Below are 27,176 nucleotides of genomic sequence, written 5' to 3'. Positions count from 1 at the left end.
AATATAATTACGATATCTTAATAGTACGGGATTTAAAAAATGTACTCGAAACGAAATATCTCCCAGAAATTAAATTATAATACAATCTATATTTGTACTGTCTATATTTATATTATTCTATATGTGTAATGCCGAGGCTTTTGTTCATGGAATAAATTTGAGATAAAGTATTGAAATTTCCTTACGTTATAATCCAATTATGCTCTCTATCGTAATAACTTGAAAATTGTCTTTTTTATTTATTCTGTGGCATTAATTTTGCTATTTTGCCAATAGAGAGCGCTTTAGCGCGTCTTTGTCTTTGGCCTTTGTGACGTCACTCTATTGATTGTGAAAAAAAAGGAAGGAGATCGTCTTTTGGTAGAGACGCCATCTTAAAATAAAGTGATATAATTTTTTGGTATCGTAGAATATAATAAAAATCTAAAGTAATCGTTTTTAAGAAATTAGCTATCGAGCTTAGACTATTTATATTTCGTAATACCAAGTATAACGGACCAAGGTATATACGTATTTTTCTTTTGTTGTTTCGTATATCTGCAAATATTTGTTTGTTATTTACCGTTCTTTTAGTTCTATCTTGTCAGTACCGTTATTTAGAGCTTCAATTTGGTTATATGTACTGGCCTCTTCTGTAATCTAAAAATTAATAGTGTAAAAATCATATGTCATCGATCCAGCGTTCATTGTACGGATGTAACACGTCAATAAAGCTCCGAGGGCAGGGCTCCAATTCAGTTTCCCAGTGCTGTGAAAGTGATTTGTGTTACGGTGTCCAGTGCTTTCCTGAAGTGTCGTTCGTAATATAACTAAAAGTACTTATTCGTTGGACTATTGTACGAAAGCTGCAGTGTATTAATGTATTTTTCGTCTGTGTGCCATAAATTACTTAGTGAAGTGTTCGTTGCAATGGTTGCAGTTGGTGGTCGGAGCGAGGGTGACCTCCTGATGGTGTGTACATCGCAGCATGTCTGCACTCTCGACGCCGGGCGGCGGAGGCACTACGGCGCAGTCGAAGCCGACGTCCGGCAAGCAAAAATATCAAAAGTTGGACATCAATAGCTTGTACTGCACCAATAGAGTAAGTACTTTGATAAAACAATTATAGTTCATTATTAAAATTTCGTTATAACCTTGCAAATGGGCAGTAATGAATATTACATAGTACTAGTAAAGTAATATCATAATTGATGTTTACTTATGAATACAATGTGTCCCCATCATTGTAATTAAAAATTATAGGCTTTGAAAGCTTTACATAGACATTTACATAATACATACTCTTACATTAGAATAAATTCACTTTGTAATAATGCACTTAACAATATTGAATTTGTTAATTTATTATTGACCTCACTTCTTCCTTTTCATTAATAATAAGAAATGACAATCAAATTTAATTGTTGTTAGATTTGGAATGGATTGCATTCTTTAGAATCACAGTGATGTGTAATCATATTTTATTACTATAATTATTTGTACAATTTTATAATCTTTTGTACTTTACAATCTGTAGTCTTTGTTATGTGAGGTCAATGACCTATGTAATGTCACTTCATAGATTTTTTTCAACAGTAGCTTAAAAGAATTTTTAGTAATAATGGAATTTGTTTTATTATGACTCATAAGAACAAAATTTTACAAGTTACAAAATTGTAATATTCTGTAATATCTATTATGATTAATACAAAAATATAATTGGTTTTGTAGAAATTTTTGATTTTATCTAAATTATTAAATAGGTAGGTTAAGATTTATTGGGTCATAAAGATACAATATAAATATATATATGTAGATGTATATTTAATAAAAATGTGATGTCAATAAAAATAATATTATTCAGACAGTTTAGGCAGTAGGTTGACATAAACTAAAAGAAAGAATATTATAGTATGTAATGTTAGTAGGCTTTTTTTTTGTAATTTAATTATATCAAGGTTTCAATTAATTTGGCTATATTATGGTTTGAAGATAACTTAGAAATATTTTGGCTACTCTGTTGATGCAGTAACATTTAGCTGTATGTATCACTATCATTGAACATGTAAAATAATAAAAAATACAAACATACAAAACCTAATGCAAAAGTAGTTTCTGATATTGTTTTAGTTTAGTCAATGTAGATAAATCATATATTAGGGAATTAGGGAAATATTGCTAATGTAGGCATATACACAATATTGTTTGTGAGGAGATTTAAAAGTATTGTAGGAGATAATTTTGTTCTGGGTAAGTGCGCAACATTTTTTTTTATACTATGATGGTTGCAATTAAGCATACAGCCCTTCTGATGGTAAATGATTACTGTATTCTATGGACGCCTGAAACACCAGGGGTATCATGTGTGAGTTGCTGACCCTTAAGAAACCTTAATATAAAACTCTTCTTGAAAACACTATGATGTAGTCTAGTGAGAAAACCTCGGCAGGAAGTTCATTCCACAATTTAAGTGTACTTCCATTTTTTACATTCTTGGACTAGGCATAATTACCCATCAGATATATAAAAAAGAAATCCTCAAATTATCAAAAAATAACATAAAGAATTATTATTTTTGACTATTTTATAATATAATAATATATATATATCAAAAAATGAATAACAAAAAATATTGACATACATTATTATCATTTTATCTAATAATGATTGTAATTCTAGGTAGAAACGTTTTCATTTTTTAGCAAGTTATTTTAGTTTCACTTAAAACAAAGGAATTATTTCTAATTTTTTTATCCTTTGGCATTCTCAATATTTTGAGAATGTGGAAGAGCTTTGTTGTTACTCTTTTCAAACAAAAGTCTAAATATCATCCAAGATTAAAGAAATCAATATATGTGACAAATAATTTATTTCTGTCACAATAGTTACATACATAATTTATAAAAAACTAACAAAATAAAATATATTTGTAAGAGCATACTTAAAGAAAATCTATTTTACTTTTCAGAACGAAAGCTCAGAACCGTCCCTAGTGAAATCTCAACTAAGTCGCAAACATGGAATGCAAAGTCTTGGAAAAGTACCTTCGGCAAGGCGCCCACCAGCCAATTTACCTTCTTTAAAAACTGAGACTGGTCAAGATCCTAACTCTAAGTAAGTGAATTAGAATATTTAGGCAGTGAAATTAATCATTATTCAGCCATTCACCATCCACAGTCATCCACCATAGTGGTGAGTCTGTAACTCCATGCAACAACAAGTAACTGATTTGTGATGTATTGCTCAGTACCTCTGGGTAGTCATCAATTTTGATCTTTTATTCCCATTAGTCAAATTGTTTCTTCAAACTGAAGTGTATAGATAAATAATAATGGGCTCATAAAAACAACCCAACATCTTATGAGTTTCTTGAAACTTTTTAATTGTTCCTTCTATTTTATATTTATTTGAATATTTTATTAACTTTGCATATTTGTTTAAATAATAAAGTATACTGTACTATATATAATTATTAAGCATTTGTACATAATTAAAATTTCATATAAAAAAATAATAATTTTTTTTTTTAATAACCCTTTAAAGTGCACTGAATTGCATTTTTTGAATTCACAAAATTCTGAATAACTCTTTAAATCATTAACTTTCGGTCAAACATATATAGGGCCAAAATGATTGCATTTGAGCTCCTCTATCTCGTCCTGACAGGAATACGGCGAGTTACCAGTAACCCTGTATACTATATAATACTATATTTCTACTTAAACCTGATGCATTATTTATAGTGTCATTGATTTGCATAATAATAGTATTACTTTTCTTTCAGTTCTATTACTGCTGTTACTACAACTGTATCTACTCCAGCAACATGCACTTCTCAGACTACTGTGAGTTTTGTTTGTAGATCTGTCCTGATTGTTATTGAATTTTTAGTAATTTTAACTTTATTATCTATAGTATCAGAAATAATAATATATTAAAACTTTTTGGTTATCATTTATTTTGTGGTGATAGGTATATAATTTTTTTTAATATTTAAGGTATTTAATGCAAAATACCAAAGTATAAGCATAATATAAAGGACTAATAAAAAACAATTTGTAAATGTACCTTGGTTTACAAAAACATCAGAGGTTCATGAGTCTATCAATACAGACACAGTAGCTTAAATCTTTGCTGCTCCAAATACAAAACATGGCTAGTAAATCATCCCAATTTGGTAGCCAATCAACTGATAGTCGTGAAAGCATATGGTACCTCTATAGGCGTAGGTTACTGGAACACAATGACTAATTATGACCATCTGAAGAGATGATGATTCTACTGAGAATCACACTCCGTAAATTTTACATCATCTGGTCATAAAGAAAAAAAGCAAAACAAAATGTTAACTTAGTCTAAACCAAATAAGATTTCCATTAATATGATTATTTTCAGCCTACGACAACTACTCCTGGTGTGGCTGTGACCACATGTGCAAGCGGCTGGGTATCACTTCCTCCACCATCATCACCACACTTCCGCACAGAGTTCCCCTCATTGGAAGCTGCTGCTCAACCTTCACATCGATCAGCAGACCACGCAACCTCACAACCACAGCTCAGACCACAAAGTAAGCCCTAATGAAATAGTGCTTAATGAAACAGCTCTATACTGTATCTAATTTCACCGGTTTTTCGATATATGTATAAAGCAGCTCATAAAATACGGGTGCGTTATAAACGCAAATAGCAAAGTTATGTTTCATATTGAATTATTGGCAGCCGCGTACATCACAGTTTTGAGTTTATTAAAAATGAAGTTTGTTGAAAAACATCGTAAGATATACGTGCGTATTTAAGACACTCCGCTTTATTACGCCCTCGACTTCTGCTCGTATTTATATAAGTTATATACTGTTATGTTATTATACTATACTATTATAGGGTTTTATTGAATACTACTGTTAAATTGCAGGATCCTTAAATTCTATTTTTATTCAAAGTAATTAAATCTGCTTAATATATCATTTATTTGCATATAATTATGATATTTATATTTTCTCTTTTTAGGATAAGTTTACTAAAGGTGCTATAAGGACAAAATTTAGATTTATATTTTTAATCACTATCCTAATCTGTTGCCATTTTGTAATGAGTATTATATTTATAGATAACAATAGAGCTTTATCTACAAGCTAACGGCTTGTGATTTTTTAAACCTGTAATTGAATAAATATTTTGTCTTCTCATTCCTTTTGTCTGTTTCCAAAATATATGTCGGCCGAAATACACCAAATCTCGCTAAATATAGTTCAGATCATACTTATAAATGTTATTTGACTATTGTGTTTGTAGCGGAAGGCAGCTGGACGTCCGGTGGCACCGCCGGCGTACGTCAAGAGACCACATCACCCGCCGCCGCGCCCGCCTCCACGCCCGCCTCACAGCAAACTCCCGCCTACCGCGCTATACTGCCATCCTTCGTATGTATCAAATTAATTATTAGACACACACAAGTTCACCTAAATTTTACTTGTTTATAATATAAATGTAATTATATTCTTAACTTTTTTATTTATAATACGAAAGTAAACTTTGTCAGACCTAAAAATGCATGTGGTAAAATATTATGTTTATTTTGACAGCTGATGAGAGGTAGCCCCGGTAGCGGGCTCGGGTTGGGAACATTGAATACGCTGCGAGACAATAGAAGCGGTGGTAGTGTAAATTCAGGCAGCGCCAGTAATACCAACGCCGGAGGCCCGCGCCAGCCACCTCGCCCGCCGGCCACACCGCGAGCCGTAGAAGTACTTACTGCTCGCCCTATTCTACGTGAGGAACAAATTTCTTCACTAGATGATATCTCACGAGACGCTGGATGGGCACAACATGACGATATTGACTATGAGTAAGTTCTTTAAATTTATACAAATCTTGTAAATTGCCCGAAATGTATGTTATGTATGTATTTTAAAATTATTCTTATTTTCAGTCAAAAGTTGGACTTTTCTGATGGAGAGTCGTCGGCTCCAAGCAAAATAAGTAATAAGAATAACAACCGGACTAGTATAGAAGTAGAACATGTTGATAATAAAGTTCATGAGCCGGCTGATGAAGAGCAACTATGGGCAGAGCGTAGACTGAAACAGAATAATGAAGTAGCTCAAGTAATAGCTCGTGCCCGGCAAAGAAAAGAAGAAGAACAAAGACGACAGACTGCGCGAGACACAGTTGCTCCATTGCAAGTCCAGCAATGTAAAGATTCTCGTGACAGGGTGGACAGAGATCGCAATGATAATAGGGATAGAGATTCTGATAGAGAGAAGGATAGAAGCGATATCAGAGATAGGGAACGTGCAGATAATAGAGATCGCTTGGATAATAGAGATAAAGATCGTAGTGATCGTGACAGGGAAACAAGAGAAAAAGAGCGGGCGGAAAATAATAGGATCGAAAACAGAGATAGATTTGATAACCGAGACCGAGAACGTGATAATAGAGATAGAGATCGCGAAAGAGACAGATTAGACAGTAGAGACAGAGGCCGCATTGATAATAGAGATCGCCAAGATAATGATAAAGACAGAATAGACCCACGGGACAGGGATCGTAATGATAATCGAGATCGTGGCGATCGTATTGATCGTGATAGATTCGATAGGGAAAGAGATCGAGAACGTGAACGTGTGGATAGAGATAGAAATGATCGCGACAGAGATCGCGACCGTGATTTTAGAGACAGAGATCGCGATTATGGCAGAGATCGTGATCAAGGTAATCCAGCATTTTCAAAGACCTTTCAAGCTAATATACCACCCCGATTTTTAAAACAACAACAAAATCGCCAAGAGGAACAGCATAAGTCGTGGGCGTTTTCTGGAAAGTCCGCTCCTAGACGGCAAGAGCCTCCTCCATATAACGCTCCGCGCCATGCCCCTCACAATGGTCGTCGTTCATATTCAAGGTAAATTCATCTATTGAAAAATTTAAAGTATAAATATTTTGAAAATATTATATTGCCTACAAAATTTATTTTGTAATTTAATAACGCTTTTCTATTATAGTCTTGCGCCACCTTTTTGTCTTTATTCCCATTGGTTAACCGATAAGTCCACTTTTTATAATTTACAGAGCAAGAAGCTCTTTAAATTATGTTCTTCGTTATACATTACTGGTACAATAAAGAGTTAGTAGTAAATAAATGACTGTACAAATTTGGATGAAATTTTCCTTTTAATTAATATGGATTCCAGGACTAGACATCTACTGGATCTGCTAGTATATATATCTATTACTCATGTAATATATATCTTTATCCTTTATGTTGTTACAGTACGTAATATATAATTATTCTTTCAGAGATTATTCTGATCGTGAAGATGATTTCCGAAGAGATAAGGATGGACCTGGACCGCAATGGCGGTCTGAAATGCAAGATTATGAAAAACCTGCAAGAGAGTTAGATAGATCTAACTCTAAAGATTCATATAAAGACTATGGTGAATATAAAGATAGAAGGAGTGAGTCAGATCGAAAATCCATAGATAATTGTAGTACTATAGAACATAACAGCAGAACTGCTGCTGATAAATTGACAGAAGTATTTGAAAGAAAAAGTATAGGTGTTACTGACTCTTTTCCTTCGTCTGATTCTTCAACGCAACCACAGACGCAAGAAAGACGTAATTCGCCTCCTTCTAATGTAAATCAGCGGGAATCTTCTGAAAGAGACTTAAGCAAGACTTCATGGGCAGAAATCACTCAAGAAGATTCATCTAATTATATGGGCGTCAAATCACCCTCGGAGAAGATTTCACCAGCAAAAGATACTGAACAAACATTAAAAGATACTCACGATCTTGACCATGACAAATCCACTGCTTCTTCGCAACAAACTGTAGCAGTCCAGCCATCACTACAGAGTCCACCTACGACAACTCACTCAAATTCACCTGCTGCTCAAAATCAGATTCATAAATACCATAACAATCATCCTTCTAATGCTAAAAATTTCATACAGACCCAACAAGTTTGTCCTAAGCCATATCCAAATATTGCACTACAAACTAATGCCCCTAATCAGTCTCCTTCTTTTACTGATCAATCTCTAATAAAAACTACAAACACACCTCTTCCTAAATCTATTAATCCAAATGAAACTCTTGTACCTCTACAAACTCTTCCTTCCTCTGAACAAACAGCTCCATTGTCTGTCAATAAACCAACATTCTCATCGCAAAAATCTGAAAAGGAGTTTTCTGAATCTGAATCTATTGCATCTAAATCTAGCTCTGATCCTACAGGATTGGTAAATATTAAGAACAATGAAATACAATCAGTAGAATCTCTACATATTAATGCCGATTCTCAAAAGCGGTCTATTGAAGATAAACGAAATGAAAGATTCAATGAGCAGTTAAATAAAGTACCAGTGAAAGAGCCGATTGAAAGAAAATCTAGTGGATCAGGATCTGAGAAGAAAGGCCGAGGGTATGGAGGTGGTGGTTATGCCGTCTATAATAGAGGTTGGGGACCACGTGAATCTCGAGGAAGACGTTCACATCGTAGTTCCCGCTCTAATAATAGAGCAAGTGAATCAGAAGGTTCAACAGACGGTGCTCCAAATTCTGAACGCAAAGAACGCCGAAAGGCCCCCCGAAGTCCGCGAGGCCCCAAAAAGTCAGATAGACATGACGACCCCAATCGCCCACCAATGGAACAAATACCACACACATCAGATAATATAGAAAATAGAGAACCATTTGCACCACGAGGGCAGCCTTCTCGACGAGGAAGAGGTGGCTTCCAAGGTGCTTCGCGACCCCCAGCGCCTGCAAAGAGAGTAGCAGGTTATGGGCCACCGAACACCAAAAGCCCCTTTAGTCAAGCCAATAGAGCAGTTAAAGAAAATGAAGATATGAAAGACAATGTTCAATCAGATGACAAAGGGAAAGCACATAACAAACCTAGAGCAGGGTCATCTACTGGTAGAGGTCGCGATCGTCGTCCCAAAGGAGGTCCAAACAGTGGAGAAGATGAAAATTGGGAAACAACTTCTGAACATTCCGAAGGAGGTGGTACAAGTGGTCGGCGTCGATCTCTGGGTGGAAGACAATCTGGTCAAACTCATAAAAGTGGTCAGGGTGGACGAAATCAAAATGCTGGTAATCGCCAGAATAATGCTCGGAACTCGCAAGGAGTGAAGAAAGACACAGTTGGTGATAAGACTACAGATGTTACGGAGGCTATGATTGATCTTAAATTATCGTCAGTGAAAAAAGAAGATGAAGCTGTTGTTGATGATGGATTCCAAGAAGTTCGAAATAAGAAAAATTCTAAGGAAGTAAGAGGCACTTCAGCGAAAGAGGATATCCAACAAACTGTAAAACAACCCAGATCTCATTCCAACCAAGGCGGTGGCCGAAATGGGTCATCGACGAGAAATTCTAGTGATAAATCCAATTCGCGAGGATCTATTCCAGTTTCCGGTAAACCCGTTTCGCAGTATGATCGTCCACGTCAAGCTAACTTAGCTCCGAGGTTTGTCAAGCAAAGACAAAAACAACAGATGGGACTAGTTAGTGGATTCGGGCCAGATACTGGAGCTGCACCGCCTCCACCGCCAGTTAATGCTTGGGACAAACCTATTTCACAAACTTTACGTGGCAATGTTGAGGAACCTGTGGAAACAACCGAGAATAAGTCGGGACAGTCCAGTCAACGTAGCTCTCCTGGAGATGCTCCAGCAGAGGCGAAGACTACACCAGTCGCCTGTACTGCGGTAGCTGCCGACAAAACTGGTGTCTTAGATGGAACTACACCCCCTGTAGAAACCATAATATTCGAGAATACTAATTATAAGACTGCTCCTCCAGCTGAGGCCTTAAAGCAAAAATATCAACCTAGTGCTACCACTGCCAAACCTCAGGGTGAAGAAATAACAACTGAAATTGATACACGACCGGTTTCATTTAATGGTGATGTCAGATCGCGCCCAAGATCTATTCAAGAACTCATATCTGATAATGGCAGACCTGTAAATGATGGAGAAGCAGCTCTAGGTTTACAAATGCCTTTTGACACGACCCAAAAAACGGAAGACTCTTCTGATATGAAACTTGATTTTGCCTTTGACTCTGATTCTCTTGGACAGCTTACTGAAGATAAATCAGCAAAATTAGGATTACCTCGTGGTGTGCATATGAGTACTTCAAACACTATTTCACCATTGGCGGCAGATCTCAATTTAAAAATCGCTAGCGTGAAAAAAGTGTGGGAAATGCCAGCGGTAGCTGAGGGAAGTGAAGAAATACCATTTCCTGGTTTCGAAGAATCTAATGCAGAAACTGGTGCTCCACCAAATGTCTGTAAAGTGAAACCAACTCAACAGTTACAATCACCCCCTCCTCAGCATTACAACCATGTAGGCTATCAAGGAGGATACGGCGGATTATCAGTACCATCCCCACCCGCCGTTTTATTCAATTCTTCTCAACAGTTGTTAGGTTCGTCGCAACAGTTGCAACAGCAAAGCGGCCTTTATGGACCATTCCTTGATCAAAGTCGTGGTCAGTTTGGAGGATTCCCTGGAACACCATATGGTGCTGGTTCAGCAACTCCTTACAATTATCAGCCACCTCCTGATATGTTCCAGAGCCTTCCAAATCAGTATCGAATGGTAAGATTGGTGATTACTGATTGAAAACATTATTTTATTTTGTCTCTTGGGTCTGCCTTTTAATTTAATTTTAAATTATACTAGGCGGCTGCTGCAGGCGGCGGTGCGGCATTCGGCCAGTCGGGACAGCTCGCCAATAGTCCCAGCACTGTTCTGATCTCTAGTACCTCTAATTCTCTCATGTCGGCCACAGTAAAGCCATCAACTCAGCAAATTGGAGCCATTGGTGAGTCCATTACTTTTACATTAGCCAATAAAATTATTGTAATTATTTAATATTATTGAAATGGTAAAAAATCTGCTACCTGGTGGTATGTGGTCATCGTATTCTATATACATAAAGAGACCACAGACATTACGATATTATGTCATGCCCTCATGCGTTGCCATTCCAGAGGATTAAGATATCGTGCCCAATGTCCCGGTAAGCGTTTTGGCGACTGAAATAGGTGAGACTAAGGTATTCACCCATAAAAACTTTTTATAAAACCTACCCTGAAATTGTTCAGTACTTTTTGTTATTACCACCTTGGTCTTGTGTAGTTCAATTTTTTAATACATAACTGTTGTTCTGTCCGCGAGAATTAGGAAATAAGATTATGTCTATATCAAATAATAAAATTTAGATTAATTCATGCTATTAGACATTAAAAGAAGTATATTGAAGTTGTATAAAAGTGTTTATAAATGGAGTGTGTGAATGCAGGCAGTAAAGGCGGCGGTGTCGGCGGGGTGGGCGGCGTAGGCGGCGTGAGCACATACCAGCAGCAGTACCTCGGGTACTCGGGCCCGGTGGGCGAGGCGCCGTACTCGCTGCAGGGCCTGCTGCCGCGGCCCGCGCCGCCGGCCAGCTCCTACTACTCTCCGTACCAGCCGCCGGCCGCGCCCGCGCCCACCTACCCGCTGCAGTTCACGCAGCCCGCGCAGTCCGGTGCTTTCGGATCGCAGTTCATTTCGTCACAGCTGCAGGTCGCTGCCGCCGTCCAGCAGATGCAGGTATGTCTGTTTTCATGTAATTTATCTGTGGTATAGACGCTGGGTTCGAATGTTCGCTAGCGTGTCAAAATATTGCCTTTCTGCACTCCTCCATTATGAACTGTAATTTTTCAATTTCATAAAAAGGGTTAGAAAGTTTTTACGTACAGCGATGCACCCAGCATTAGTTTAGTTAAAAGCATCATTCCTGTGGGCCGTGATTCGTATATGCATGATGGCGATAAACATTGCGTGTCCACAGCAACAATATCGAGCGCCGCTGCAGCAGCAGTACGCGCCGCCGCAGCCTCGGCCGCCGCCGCAGCAGCAGCTCAAGAGTCCGCTACACGAGCACGCCAACGGGTTCGCGCCGCTGTGCGAGTCCGCGTCACCAACTCCCAAGGGCGCGACCAAGCCGCAGAAGCCGCCGCACTCGCCGCCGCAGCACAAGTACCACGCGCCGCCGCCGCACGCCGCCCACGCGCCCCACGCGCCCCACGTGCAACACGTGCAGCACGTGCAGCACCCGCCGCCCGCGCACACGCCGCACCAGCATCACCAGCAGCACCAGCACCAGCAGCAGCACCAGCATCAGCAACAGGTACACCTCTATTTTGTTTGTCGATGTTTGTTACCAAGTAGTCAAATAAAGTTTAGGGAATATGGGCAGTTTAGTTTTTAAATTTAGTATGGTGCTTGATACAAATTTTCAACTCCTTTTTAAGGGATGACATGCCGAAAATGTTATCATTGATACTGTAATTTCGTGACATTGTCATGCTAATATAATGAAGTTCCAAAGTATGTCTGTTTTTCCCCATTCACAACTACTGTTGAACGTATCTTAATAACGTATGATTTTTCTTTTTGTTTATGCAATTGGAATGGCAAACAAGCTGATGACTCATTTGTTGGTAAGTCATAACTGTCGCCTATATACATGAATGGCACCACGAGCGTCACATGATAACGAGATATCATCACATTATCATGTGACGACTGTGGTACTGCTTATACGTTGCCATTTCGAAGAACTACTATTTTATACTATGTTAGTCAGTAATTTACTGCCTTATCGCTCTATTCAAACGAAACAACTTCTAACAAGCTAATTAGCGACAGAAATAGGTTACTACTTTTACTAATTCTACTTCTGTTAGTCATGTAGATATAATACAATGTACCTACGATTGTATTTGGGCGGACATTTTTTGTGTCTAAAAATAATATGGAAAAGTATGAAATAGGAGTTGAAAATTTAGTTAATGTAGTTAGTATATAAGTTCTATTTTTTTACAAACCTTACTCGAAACTTTCAAGAAAACCTTTTATGAAAATTTAAATTATTAATCGGGTCTTAACACGAATAATTTTATGGCAAATAAAGGTATTTACCTCTCTCGACGTTTCGACTAGGTTGCACTAGCCGTGGTCACGAGCTGACTAGAGTAACAGCGATGTCAATGTAGATAGGTGACAGCAGATTTTTCTTCATCTACCGTCACTAGATTGTTTAACGAAAGTTCGCGACGCACAGCAATCACGGTATCCGTACACTTATTGACTATTGATGCTACTGAACTTTACTTGAATTTATTTATGACTGGATTCCACACAGATGATAATTTTAAGCCATCCTCTCTGTTGAAATTGGGATATTTTTTAATTTCATTCGCCTCCCAGACCATTCGTGGGTAATAGTGGCGATCAGTAGACAGGACCTTAAAATTATCATCTGTGTGGAATCCAGTCATAAATAAATTCAAGTAAAGTTCAGTAACATCAATAGTCAATAAGTGTACGGATACCGTGAGTGCTGTGCGTCGCGAACTTTCGTTAAACAATCTAGTGACGGTAGATGAAGAAAAATCTGCTGTCACCTATCTACATTGACATCGCTGTTACTCCAGTCAGCTCGTGACCACGGCTAGTGCAACCTAGTCGAAACGTCGAGAGAGGCAAATACCTTTATTTGCCATAAAATTATTCGTGTTAAGACCCGGTTAATAATTTAAATAATGTATATTAAACACGAAAGTTTAAAATTAACCTTTTATGAAAATTTACCAGTTTTGAGCTCATTTTATTGTTATTCTTGTTATAATGACCATAAAATGTATCAATGCTAACCCCACATTTTTTAACATTAATACTTTGCATGATTATTTCAACAAGAATAAAAACAAAATGATAAAGTATCGTTAGAATGACGTATGGTGTGGTGTTTGGTGGGTGATCTGTGATCGGTGGGTGTGATGTGCGGGTGGTCGTGCAGATGATGGGCGGCGGCAACAGCGGGCGGTGCGCGGGCGGCGGCATGTCGCGCGGCGGGCTGGTGGCGCCGCGGTACCCCGCGCCCATACAGCGCCCGCCCGCGCTGCCGCTCTACAGGCCCCCCGCGCCCGCGCCCGCGCCCGCACCCCCGCCCCGCGCGCACCACGCGCCGCGCGCCAACACCTACTACCACCACCACCAGCGCAGTCAGTATATACACACTACTACACACTGAACTCCGACCGCTCGGAGTTATCTAAAGTAAAGTAATAGTAAAGTTATATAGCCCATTCGATCCCGACCTGTCAGAAACGGGTCGGGATCGCATGGACGATGTAACTTTGAAGTGTACAGTTTACGACAAAATATTATCAGAAACGGCGCAGTTTTATGTGGTTTGACTTGTAAACACTACTGTTTTTATATTTGTTAAGTAGTTAATGATGAATAATTGTTGCCCAAAATTAACACGTTTATTATAGGTTGTAGTAATTATTAAATTTTTAATGTTATCACTCATTTAATAAGGCAAATAAAAGATATTTAAAATGTTGCCGTACATTGTACGTCAGTTCAAAGTTACATCGCCCATTCGATCCCGAACTGTCAGAAATAACTCTGAGCAGGCGGACTGGACTGGACTACATACTATCAGGCTCGTTTTCATATTTGGGTACATTAACACAATTTGACGAAATTGTATTATTGATTTCGAAAGTGCATTACGATGGTTATAACATACTCTGAACCTGGCAAGGGCAGATTGTGTCAAATACGCACGTATGGTATATTGTACGATGTTTTTTGAAATAAACTTATACCATAAAACTGTAATGTACACAGTTGCTTTCCTGCCGTTTTATTTGGAAGGGACAAAAAATACTATTTATATAAAAATTTTTCTACATTAATAGTTATCACACAACAGATATCTCAAATGTTAAGCTTTTCTCCCAAATTTGAAAACGAGCCACTACCGCGCCTCTTGCACAACACTTTAACACTTAGACCACGTTCACACTAAGGCGGTCTGACCATTTTGATGGATTAGATGTACTCTAGTACTAATGGTAATCTCTTTTCAGTATTATAGAATGCGATATTTAGAAGTATCCACTAGATAATTTGCCCTTTTTATTTTAACGACGCCAATATTAGAGTTGCTAGACAGAGTTGCTTATAAAATATATCAAAAAAGCGAGGTAGTAAATGCCTATAATGACTATACAAATACTTTACCTAGTTGCTCTTGCAACTAGTTAAAGTACCTACTTGAAAAATAATTGTTTTCTCTCTTAAAATTGACATTTAGAAGGGTTTTTAATTTATGAAGAATAGGATAGAAAATCATTTATTCAAATAAACTTAATTTAAGCACTTTTTTTTTTTAAATCTACCGGTTTTTCGGAAAACTGTCTCATCACAAGAAGAATAAGCAAGAAACTTGTGTGTTGCTCTTTTAAACAATCCTTGTAAGTTCATATTTTACAAGTCGAAATGTGTGAATACAAACTAACAACCAGCACTAATTCATTTAGGCTCAAATATTAAAACACAATAAGATTAAATCAGTCGTAGTGATAAGAGCAGACCAGTCCCTACAAGCAGCACTCGTTCACGAGTATGACGGATGAGCCAGCCGTCACTGCGCTCGACCATATTTTAGGGAGCCCAATGACCCGGCCCACCACGCCGCCACATATCTGGACATTTTAGTGAGCATGACTACTCATTCCACTCGACCTCGTCATAGCTACTTATTTAAATTTATTATATGGTAGTTACAGTATTCGCCCATAAGGATGCTTGCGGCAATCACTACAAAAGCCGCTACGCTATCATATTTCAAGAAAGCATATTGCACAAGAAATTATAACGTTGTCCGCTAAAAATATTATTCTTGCTAGATATTGCTGTCATCTATGAATTCATCTATCCTATAATGAATGAATTGTTACTATCTATATAAATAGAATTAAATGCGTTGATATGGTCCGAATGCCATAATGAGAAAGGAGCCTTGTCGAAATTCTTTATATGATTAAGAGTTAAGCGTTTGTGAGTCATTCAGAATTGGTATTTTAGACGGCGCAGGCAGCAACGAGCGATCGCCGGAGAGCAGCGAGGCGGCGGTAGCGGCGGACGAGCCCGCCGAGGTGGCCGTGCCGGCCGAGACGCCCGCCGCCGCCGAGGTGAAGGCCGAGTGAACGACTCCTCGAGGACTCGGTCTCCAGCTCTCGCCGACTCCAGCCGCCTTCCACTCGGACGCGGCACGCTCGGCCCGTTGGGCTACTCTCACTGTCCCTCGGACGTCGCCGAGCTCGGCTTTAGGTTTTCGGTATTTTAATTAAGTCGTAAATTATGGAAGTGATTATAGAATTCGATTAAGATGTGTACGGATCGACGCGCCGCCCGTCGCGTACTCGGGCGGCCGACGTCGGCCGTGGGATCCGGCAGCTCCGCCTCTCGGGCCGGCTCCGGCGGCCGAGTGATGCGATGCGCGAGAGGCGCTCTGTTTGTAAATATATTGATCGGACGGACATCCGGCTGTCTATTTGACTGTTACATTTAAGTATATAAACGCGAACGGTCGGCGGCCTCGTTCGCTCGATCGACCGGCGTACCGCGAGGACTTGACGTCCGACTGACCGATGCTGCCTCGAGACCTCTCACTAGTGAATATGTAGCGACGGATTTTGCAGAAGAAATGTCGATGCAATATAAATGAATAATAAATGTAATTTGGAGCTAAAGCGTCATAGTGCCGCTCCGCATGTGCGGAGCCACTAGCGTTTGAGCTCCATGTATCATAACCAATTATTATAATATGCGAATAAAATTATTATGACCGAATGAAGTATTATTTATTTTGGTATATGTTATAAACTCATTATACATAATAAAAACCAGGAGAATTGTCATACCTTTGTCTAATATGTTGTGTATAATTGTTTCCGACACATCAAGCATCAACACACACAACAAGGGCGAGGTAAGAAACCTACCTTTCCTTCCCAACGATTATCGCTAAACCTATTAAGCTATTTAAATGCTGTAGTATAAATTTGCAGTAAGAAACAGATAGTTGATTATAAATGTTTTAAATATTTCAATTAATAGCTTGTAAACAATTTAAAAAAATATTAACAATCATGAATTGGTAATTATAATTAAAAAGTCTTATAACGCTATAACTACTACTTACTACCAGGCTTTGATGGCCCAATGTTTAGGAATATTTATACCTATACATACTATTTTTAATGAGTAATTTTGGAATGGTGCACCAGTAATATTACTGACATACCGCAATGAACATATAAATAAAGAGAATATATATTAAGTTTAATATACTAATACAAAAAGTTAATAATATCAATATGCTTGTAGTGGTATTAGATACTTCACAACTTCTGGGGTAACAAGTTTCTTGGCTTATTCTTAATACTACTGCGAAAATTAATTACATATTTAGGTTTTAAATTTGTCCAGAAAATCGTACAAGTCTATCCTTCCGCAACATTAGTTTGTTTTCAACATTCAAGTTTTGTAAACAACATTAGCTCCATTTATTACCTACAGGTATGTAGATAAACACGACCCATCTAGATTGGGACGTATTTATTCATTTTTTTTATCGAATTTATTTTTGATCGCTACCACGACTTGTAAAAAACTAAGAAAAGAAAGATAATAACTTTCCGTCACTTCACATAATATGATGATCATCACATGCTGTGACATTGAAGCGTTAGAATTTAATTTTCACAGAATATGTTGTCAAATGAGTGTCAAATCAACATGTACGCTAAAGAAACCTTGGAAGAATACTCATCAAAGTTGTAATTAGTAGTTTTTTTAAGTAATATTTAACTAGTTTCTGTCATTGAAACTTCATTCCATCGATTTTCAATATGTGGTCAAAAGAATCTTGTTCAATCGAGAGAGGTAAATACCTTTATTTGCCATAAAATATTCGTGTTAAGATCCGATTAATAATTTAAAGAATCTTGTTCAATTCAGCGCTAAGAAGATACAAGTGATGGTACCCAAATCCAGTGACGTTCAGTTTTGCGGTCATTCGGAGAACAAGGCTAAAATAGCGTCTAAAAAGTTGGGTGTGCGACAGTATTTCACGTAAAATCGGCCTATAAAAATGTTCAGCGATAAGACGCTGAATGGGAGCACTACAATATCGGTTACTTCCATTTGACTGCACTCGGAACCGAGCAGCCAGAATCATTAGTAATCAACATCCTTGTGACAGACTCGACCCATTCATTGGCTTTGCGATGAGACATTGTATCTCTGTGCGTATTCTACCGCATTTATCACAGAGAATATTCTGAGGAATTATTCGGATTAATACCGGGCTACTGAGTATCACCATTGCACTATCTAAAAACTTCAAGAAAAGAGCTTATCTTCCTTAAAAGGCCGGCAACGCACTTGCAACTTCCCTTGCGTCCTAGTTTGTCTCCTAAATTATAAAAAAGGCGGCCATCTATTGTTTATTAATAAAATATCAGTTTTGTATCAATTCATTATTTCAATCTACCGTACAGTAACAAATCAGCAGTTCGATTCTCGCCGATCGTTGCGGGAGAGTAGTCTTATTTTACTTTCGTTATTTTCACTCTACCAAAAAAAATTATTCTATTATTTATAACTAACAAAACTACTTGTCCTTACCGCAGCGTACGCACTCATTCTTTCAAATCATTAAATATATTTATCTTCATTCGTAATTCTAAACAGACAGTGATTATGTCTATATAGAGAAAAACAGTCATTGTTCGCCTTTGTCTGTTTTCCCGCTTCTATATAGGATTCGTTCTGTTATTTGTTTACAACTACCACAGATAAGAATATTCTAGTATTAAATCCTTGTCAACATATTCGTCAATTTAAGACTTCTGAGTCATTATTTTGTTTAATGGGTGGTAATTGATGATTGATTCACCCGTCTACGCTATACTATATGTACTATATTATACTTCGGTATATCCTAACGAGGCACTTAGAGGATGAAAAGAAGAGCATAAGTTCGTATGACATAATTTCTGAATAGGGTTCATTCAGAAATTAGGTACGTCACACGAATTTATACAATCTCCTAATCCTGGAAAATATTGTGGTTAATTCCTGGTGAATACGCCAACAGGGGCTAACTATTTATTTAATTATTTTGTCATGATTGAAAAATGTCAAAGGTTAAAATCTATTTCTAATTTGTATAGATACCTCATAACAAAGGTACACAGATACTTATAAAATGTAGTAGAATTATTCTAAAGCTATTGGATGTCGGTTGAAAATAGTACCTTAGGCCACGTGTAAACAACAAGGGGTAACGTCCCGTCGCACAGTCGTCGCGTCTCCAGTCGACAGGATTGGAACAAAGAGTATGCAACCACGTCTGGCTGTTGACCTCTCATGAAAATTGATGAATTTCAAATAAAATTTAAGCTTAAATGTAATATACTCAATTATATAAGAAACATTGGAGTATATAATATGTAGAGCATAGTCATTAGAACCAATACTGATAGTAAATAAATTTAAGCTTTGAAATTAAATTTCAATTTCACGTAACAAATCGAGACCAAAATTTACACATATAATTATAGCCACCTAGCCATTTCAGAGATTAGCCGGAAGAAACAGACAGACAAAAATTGTAAAAAAAATGCAATTTCGTGTGTACCGATTTATATTCATATCCATGTACTAAAAAACGGTTATTTCAATATTACAAACAATCACTCCAATTTTATTTAGTTTCCGCAGGACTAATTCGTGATATATGATTTCAGATGGATATCCATATGTAGGTACAATGTTATCATTATAATAATCATAAAAACTCTAAAATGTAGCAGCTAACTAAACGTAAGTTAGTTGTAATATGGAGTGACGAGCTAAATAAAGCCATTCTGGTTAACGATCAACTAATAACGACTAGTCGTCCGTAATTGCTATATAATGAAGTAAGTACTAAATGTGTACAGAACTTTTTATCATCTCGGTGCTTTCTATCCAGTGCGATGGGTTATTTTTCTAAGGATTCTTACGCCATTTAGACCGTATAAGTACTTATGTAATACTTTCTTACCTGTGATATAACTAACAAAAGATGAACCACATTTTAACCAACCCACCTCTCACATTCCACCTACTCGAGCCTCACAATTATGTCGTTTTGTAGCATTTCGTTCGCTTTAATCCTTAAAGACGGTTTTAGCAAAAAAAAAAAACAACGAGCTATTTATACGTCGAGTGTATTTTTTTTATATAATTGAATAAATGTTAACATATATTATAAACATGTAACGTAAATATTGACTTTCCCCACTCTCTCCATTTGCTTAACTTTAACTGTGTCAAATTAAAAAATACATTTTTTTTTATTTGACACAGTTAAGGGTTTCCTGCAATCTTTTATTTTACTCATATTATGATATATCGGAGGAGTTTACTTTTCCAAACCGTAAATGGGTATCACAAAGAGACCAATCCTTATGGATGCGATTTGGTGCAGTATTTCACTATAGGTACCACATAGTAAGACAAATTAAAAGATTAAATGAAAATATTTTATCCACAGTATCATAAATACCACTTTACCTACTTATAATCTTTAATCCTAGTGTCATCCTGACAGGAAATTTATTAGGAGCGTTCTCAACAAAACGTAGGTAGGTACCTTTATAATTGAATGTTTATAGTGAGTTGTTAGTCTGTGACTAAGTTCACTTTTGTGGTAGATATCTTTCTAACCATTGCATGCCGCACAATACAATAGTATGAAGTACTATTTAGCTTTGTTCGTATTTTAGTGACTCAGTCGGTTAATTCAGTCAGTTTAGTTGTCGTGCAACAGCTATTGAGCATAGTCGCATGTCGAGCGCTGCACCGCTCGGAGTTTTACTCGCTATACCTTTCACTTTTGTTCGTATCGTAAAGGATAAACAAATAATAAAATAAACAATACGAAAGCATTGATACCATTCATTTATAAATGTATATCTCAACAATGACCTTAGTGCTCAATTTAATGATTTGTATCTAATTATACTCGAAAAGTGCTGATTGTGTTTTTCTGTCGTGGACGTTATCTACTCACATCCAATACGAATTAGCAATGAAATTTACCACGTGCGACTTTAATACTTATTACTTAGTATTATATATTTAAGAGCCAAATTTTTCGTACTTCGGGATTATATATACATTCGTGTTTAATTCATACCTGTCGACCGTAAACAGTTCAAAAAGTGAAACAGCTACGTGCAAACGTAAAAAAGGGCGCACATCGTAGAATAATTGTGCTCTGTGGAGCACTCATTGAGACTCGAACGGTATGGAGAAAGAATATGGTGAGTTGTAAAGGCTGATATGTAAAATAATGTTATGGAAACAAATATATATTGTAGTAGATATCTACCTACCATAAAAATATTTAGATGCAATAAAAACAAAAGTTATGAAAGTAGGCACTTTCAACTATTAAATTTACTTTGATTCTTGAAACCTAGACGTTTTCAATTTAAGTATACTCTATTTACAAAAACATGTGTATAAATTAGTTTCTATAATAAATACCACAGTTTTACCTACTAGGCATGCAATATATTTGTACTAAAAGTAATTGATACAAAGGAAAAGTTAATAATAACGCAATAAATTAACCAATTATGAATCAATAGACTTTATAAGTTAATAATCTTATACAGTTGTAACTGTTAATAAAATCTGAATTTATATAAAAAAAAATCTTTATTGACGACTTCAAAAATAACCAATATCAACTGAAACCGTATTCAATTCATTTTCCAAGTATCTAGTCAGAAACAAATCCGGTTCTCGTGACTAGAGGATATTATATACTGGTAATCATAAAAACAAAATACAAGTTTATAGACTAGTGGTAATACTTGCTTCCACAAATTACCTTGTTCATGTACTCCATCTACTTAACTCGTAAGTGGATGTAATTATTGTTAATTATTCCCACTTAGAAAGAATAAACTTGGTAGATGAAATATGAGTGGATACTCGAATCATACAACAGACGGACACGAAGTAGAACCACAGTAAATAACTAGTCTTTGTCCAGTCCAACATGTGAGTAAGTTTCCGGTCAATGCCCGTCGCGACGGCGGGCGTACTATAAACTTGTACAATTCAATAAAATCGCATCAAAATTGTTTACACCACTTTTCTGGCAACGACTATTTAATAATGGTCTACCTTAATAAGGCGGATTCTATCCCCGTATTAACATTAACATTGAATTTCTAAGTGCCTGTATCTATTGTATTTGTATTGGTCATAATGTTTTCTATAAATCTACCTAATGGTAAATAGCTACAAGATAATATTCTATTAAACATATATAATATACATCCGTACATATAATATAATATACATCTTTACACATATGAATTATGCAAATCGAGAGTAAGTACTTAGATACTATAAGATAATTATTTTTCGTTTCGTTCAAATCGATATGTTATGCTATGGCAATTATTATGTGTAGAACTAAACCGCATATAGACGCTTAATTAGTATTTATGTATTATGTATACGCTTCTTGACATTCTACCTAAATTAGCTAAATAGTGGTTTATTATTAGTAGTACAAGTTATTAGTGCTTCATAAAAAGTTATTTAAATCACATAATTATTATAAAAAAAATATAATTTTTATAAAGTAAAAAATATTTGACGGACAAATCTATTGGTATATTCAGAGTTAGTTACTTCCGAGGCCCATTAATATTGGATAGGGTTCTCGTATCGCATGCGACTTAGGCCCTAACTTTAAAACATCCTTGGCGACAATAATTCATTTATTCATTCTGATGGTAATATCACAGATCAGATATTACATTCGCCTATTACATAGTAATATTATATGTAACTTTATTAATTTTCATAAAAAGAAGTTAAATTCCACCCGGACGAAGTCACACTAGTATAAAAATAAATATTTAAAATAGAACTAAATGACATTAAACAGCACATTTCATACCTTTTTATTCTCTTGAATTATACATTAACAAAGTATTGATTCCATGATTTCCTATATTCGATAATATAATAATAACCCGGGACATTTCACACAGCACCATGTAGTCCCAAAATAAGCAGATCTTGTGTTATGCGTATATATTGTATAGACAACTGATATAAAAATGCTTAAACACATTTTTAATACTATAATGATGAATACATACATAATATACATAGAAAACACTCTTACTCATTAATACAAATTTTAACAACGTGCGAGGTTTCGAACCCACGACCATTGAAAGTAGAGCGGTGTGCTAGACCACTGAGGTCATCCTTTAATATAATTTACGATATTGTGATTAAAACATCAAAACAATCTTGCGGTTGTGTTAAGCTATTATAGATACCCATATATATTATTGGTTTTATTGAATATATTATTAAAAACCAATAAACAAAATCTTTATCATAAATGAAACAAAAAACATTGTTAATCTCACTCATCACTCACTTTGTGACTAATTAATTACTCATGGTTAACTAGTTTTATTTGGTACATATAATTTAGTAAGTATCTACTACTGTCGAAGAAGGCATTGTAACGACCGAGGCATGGTTAAATCAATACATGCAATTATCGATATCCAGCTTTTAGGTACTCGCGACTTCATCTACTCTTGGTTAATATATATATAAAGAAGATAATATCTTCATTTTCCGTTCAGTCGTTTATCCGTTTAGAAAATGTAACAGACAGACAAACATACTTTCGAACTTACTGTTAGTATATATATATAGATCTTACAAAATATCATGCAGTGCGGAAATCATATTTGGCGTAGTGCCATGGATATAGACTTGTAAAATTTCACCAAAATTTTATATTGTTTGATACGTAACATCACGGTCCTTATTTTAAATTATCACATGTATAGTAAATAGTAATCATAACATTACCAGTAAATATTCCTTAGCCGCTTTTCCTGCTGCGATTATATTATTAAAGCATATGTAAGATACCTCCAGTGACCTAAGATAATAAGGAGTCTATGGACAAAAGTAATTAATTTACTTTCCCAATAAATTCCACGGGAGGTCTCTGAGTAATAAATATTATCTCTACATTAATAATTATTATTTATTATTGGGTATAGTACGTACGATGACACCACTTACAAGTAATATGTTTTGAACCAAACAACAAAAACTTAATAATTCTCCATTCAATCTTATCACGGAACAATAAAAAAAGTCATTATTGGTATGACAAAGGAAAATCATTTTTAATTAAAAATATAAATTATAAAAATTATGCTACGTAGGGGAGATGGAGGTAAGATGGGGTAGTGGGTAAGACGGGGTACCCACCAAAATTTACAGTTCAAATTGATCAATCACGCTCTTTCAATCATCGTGCGACGCGCCACCATCAGACTTATCAGTCGCCGTGTGTTTAGTGGTTCACAAGTGCACAGTGTCGAAAAAAATGCAAAATAAGTGTTTTATTGCAAGTTGCTTATCACATTTTCTTCTGGCTTAACACGTGACTGTGGTTTGTTAAATAACGTTAGCTGGTGAGGTGTTGTTGTGATTGATGCTTAAACTAATCTATAAAAAAGTAGGCATTGTGTTCTTTAAATATTATTGACTGTTTTGTTTTTATTTATTTTTTTATATAAAAGGGCTCTGCAGGCAAGATGGGGTAACTGATGAGAATAATTTGGTTCTAGTTTGTTTTCCGAAAAATGAGTTCGTTTTTGTGAGTTTGTCTTTTTAGAATGATTCTACGATTAACGTCGTCGGTCGTGATCCGAAGAATCCATGCGGGAAGCGAAGAGTTCAAGCGGTTTTGGATGAAAAAATGGGTTATAGAGAGAAAAGTTAAAGCTTCCTAAGGAAATTCTCTCGTGTTGCTAAAAAGCGTGGACACACAGCAATTATCATGTCGCCTCCTACAAAAAAGAATTAGAAGTTATCGCCCACAAAAAAAAACAGAGCTGAACAGAAAAACTATAGAAAATAGAAACAAAAAAGAGAAAAGATGAATATAAAAAAAAAAACAGAAGAAAACTACTACAAAAGATCAAAATAAAAAATTAAAGAAGAATAGCCGATCATCGAAAACAGCAAAACAATGAAGAGTTTCAACATCTGAAGATGAAAGTGAAGATGGGGGAACACACCATGTATGTATTGTGATGAAGTTTGTTCCGTTTCCATTGAAGGGTGGATATCATGCTCATTAAGTGGAAGATGGTCTCATAATAGCTGCGTAGAAATAAGATGATGATGATGATGATGAAGTCATCCATGTCTACGTGTTCTACCAGCTCGAATAATCATCGTTCTACAGAGATCATAGGATCATTCTCATCACCCCATCTTACCTCAGGGGGGTACCCCATCTTACCAGCACCATGGGGCAAGACGGGGCAAAACACCTTTTTTTTTATTTTATTTTTTTCTCTCAAATGTGTTACCTAAAGTTCCTAATGACACCAAATATAAGAATAATAATAATTAGTTGTTATTTAAAAAATAAATATGATTGTTTCACTATGTATTTTTTTATATTACAGACTTTTAAAGCTTAAGTACCCCATCTTGCCACCACACTCCCCTACCTATTTAAAATATTCTGTTAAAATTAGTAAGTTAATATTTTATGTTTAAGGAAAAGTCACTGAATTGTGTTTTTCCCTAAGATTGTTTCGGTATAACCAGTGTAACCAAAATAACTATACCACAAATCAATTCTTCAAAATAATAAATTTTAATCATAGTAGCAATACAACACACCACATTTTATAAGAGTTAGCAATAGGTAGCACACAGCACTATTATGAAAACAAAATCAATATTGCATATTTGTACCTAACTATTTTATAGTTCGAAAAAGGAACTTAACAGTTTCATTAAAAAAATATTAAATTTAAATAATGTGACATCGGCTGGCACATGGCTTTATCTTTTAAAATTAATCTACACAGACATTTGTTTGCTATAGAAATGGTAACACATCATCATCATTCATAAATATTGAACACACAAAGACATTGATTGCGGTTTGCATATAATTGATTAAATATTATAATACAAATTTATTTAAATAAATAATTGTATCATTCAAGCGTACCTAAGTTAGCATTATTAAGTAGAATATATAGAAACATTATACAAAATGGCAGTATTGAATAACCTAAAATAAACAGTGTATGTAGGTACAAATTATGAACTGGAAGAAATATTTTTATGTGAATTACAAATTATTTATGCAATAACTTCGGTACTAACTAATCAGTCTTCAGATAAATTAGGTAGAGAAGAAAAATTCTTAAACTCTAGCTAGCCATGGTCTTACATTTTTTTATTGGGGTTTTAGTTAGGTTCTTATGGCAGTTCGATCTACATGGAACCGACAAACTACAATGTCGACCGCCCCGGTTCTGTTGCGTTGCCATTCCAAAGCACAAATTTGTTGTGAGTCCATTTACTACTAAGTAGATAGGTAGGTATGTATCGTAAATTCGAGAGTGGTCCATTGTAAATACCGTAAGGAGTGTGCCTTGATTTATATGATTATCGCATCAATTATTAGGTACATTCACTATAAGTTTATAGGTACCTAAAAAACTATTAATATCTTAGTAATTCCAATCTATTAGAATTTTTAAGTTAAATAAAAAATAATACCTAAAATACGACTTCTATTATTATGATTTTCAGCTACACTATTAAGTTATTAATATTATTATATTGTTAATATTTTTGTTTTTCGTGTTGATGGCAAAACTGCAACATGTATATTCCATTTAGATAGTGTTGGCGATACGAACTTAGGATATACACTATTACGTAAGCCATTTTATTATAGATGTCATGATTATTATCCAGTTAGGTAGTATTCAACTAAACTCGGTTTAACAAGTTACAAGGTTAAGCTTCGGTTTCAGCTGTAAATCAACCGGATACTAACGTAATTAGTAGGTAATTCGGTATTAGACTGACTCTCAGATTGATTACTATTACTGTACTTTAGAAATAATCTTTGTTCAAATAAACTTAATATAACCACTTTTGAAAGTCGTTTATATTTTTATTCTATTATATATACCACTTATTCGGAACGCAGACTCATCGTAAGAAGAACGAGCAAGAAACTAGCGTGTTGCTCTTTAAATCAATATTGTTCAGAATTACATTTTTAAGAAATTTATGTAAATACTAACTGCGAAATAGCAAAGTTGACATAAATTTATCGTTCGTCGAGTAAAAAATAAATCCGTCATAGTTATGAGAGCAGACCA

At 35.8% G+C, this 27,176-nt stretch overlaps 2 protein-coding genes across 3 annotated transcripts in view; both read left to right on the top strand.

The window, feature by feature from the left end:
- Positions 1-323: 323 nt before the first annotated feature.
- LOC131842957 (protein PRRC2C-like) lies at positions 324-16,144 on the top strand. 2 transcript variants are annotated; one of them, XM_059191530.1, is made up of 14 exons: positions 324-502; positions 920-1,081; positions 2,948-3,093; positions 3,764-3,824; positions 4,375-4,549; positions 5,274-5,401; positions 5,564-5,826; positions 5,911-6,882; positions 7,278-10,596; positions 10,681-10,822; positions 11,303-11,592; positions 11,834-12,172; positions 13,847-14,051; positions 15,931-16,144. In XM_059191530.1, exons 2-14 carry the CDS (start codon positions 968-970, stop codon positions 16,050-16,052), a joined length of 6,276 nt encoding a protein of 2,091 aa, XP_059047513.1. In that variant the 5' UTR covers positions 324-502; positions 920-967; the 3' UTR covers positions 16,053-16,144. The 2 variants fall into 2 exon arrangements, with proteins under 2 accessions (XP_059047513.1, XP_059047514.1); XM_059191531.1 differs by lacking the exon at positions 13,847-14,051 and having other exon boundaries at positions 15,931-16,070.
- Positions 16,145-20,707: 4,563 nt separating this feature from the next.
- Positions 20,708-27,176, top strand: part of LOC131842948 (choline transporter-like 2) — a 29,268-nt gene continuing 22,799 nt past the window's right edge. The window contains exon 1 of the mRNA XM_059191521.1: positions 20,708-21,224. Coding sequence (XP_059047504.1) covers positions 21,209-21,224 — 16 coding nt within the window. The 5' untranslated portion in view covers positions 20,708-21,208. The remainder of the gene's footprint in view (positions 21,225-27,176) is intronic.

This window comes from Achroia grisella, unplaced genomic scaffold (assembly GCF_030625045.1).
Source record: "Achroia grisella isolate CSIRO2021 unplaced genomic scaffold, CSIRO_AGI_Agris_v1 utg2671, whole genome shotgun sequence".
Classification (NCBI taxonomy): Eukaryota; Metazoa; Arthropoda; class Insecta; order Lepidoptera; family Pyralidae; genus Achroia; species Achroia grisella.
The sequence above is the reverse complement of the archived record's forward strand: the minus strand, read 5'-3'. Positions and strand labels throughout refer to the sequence as shown.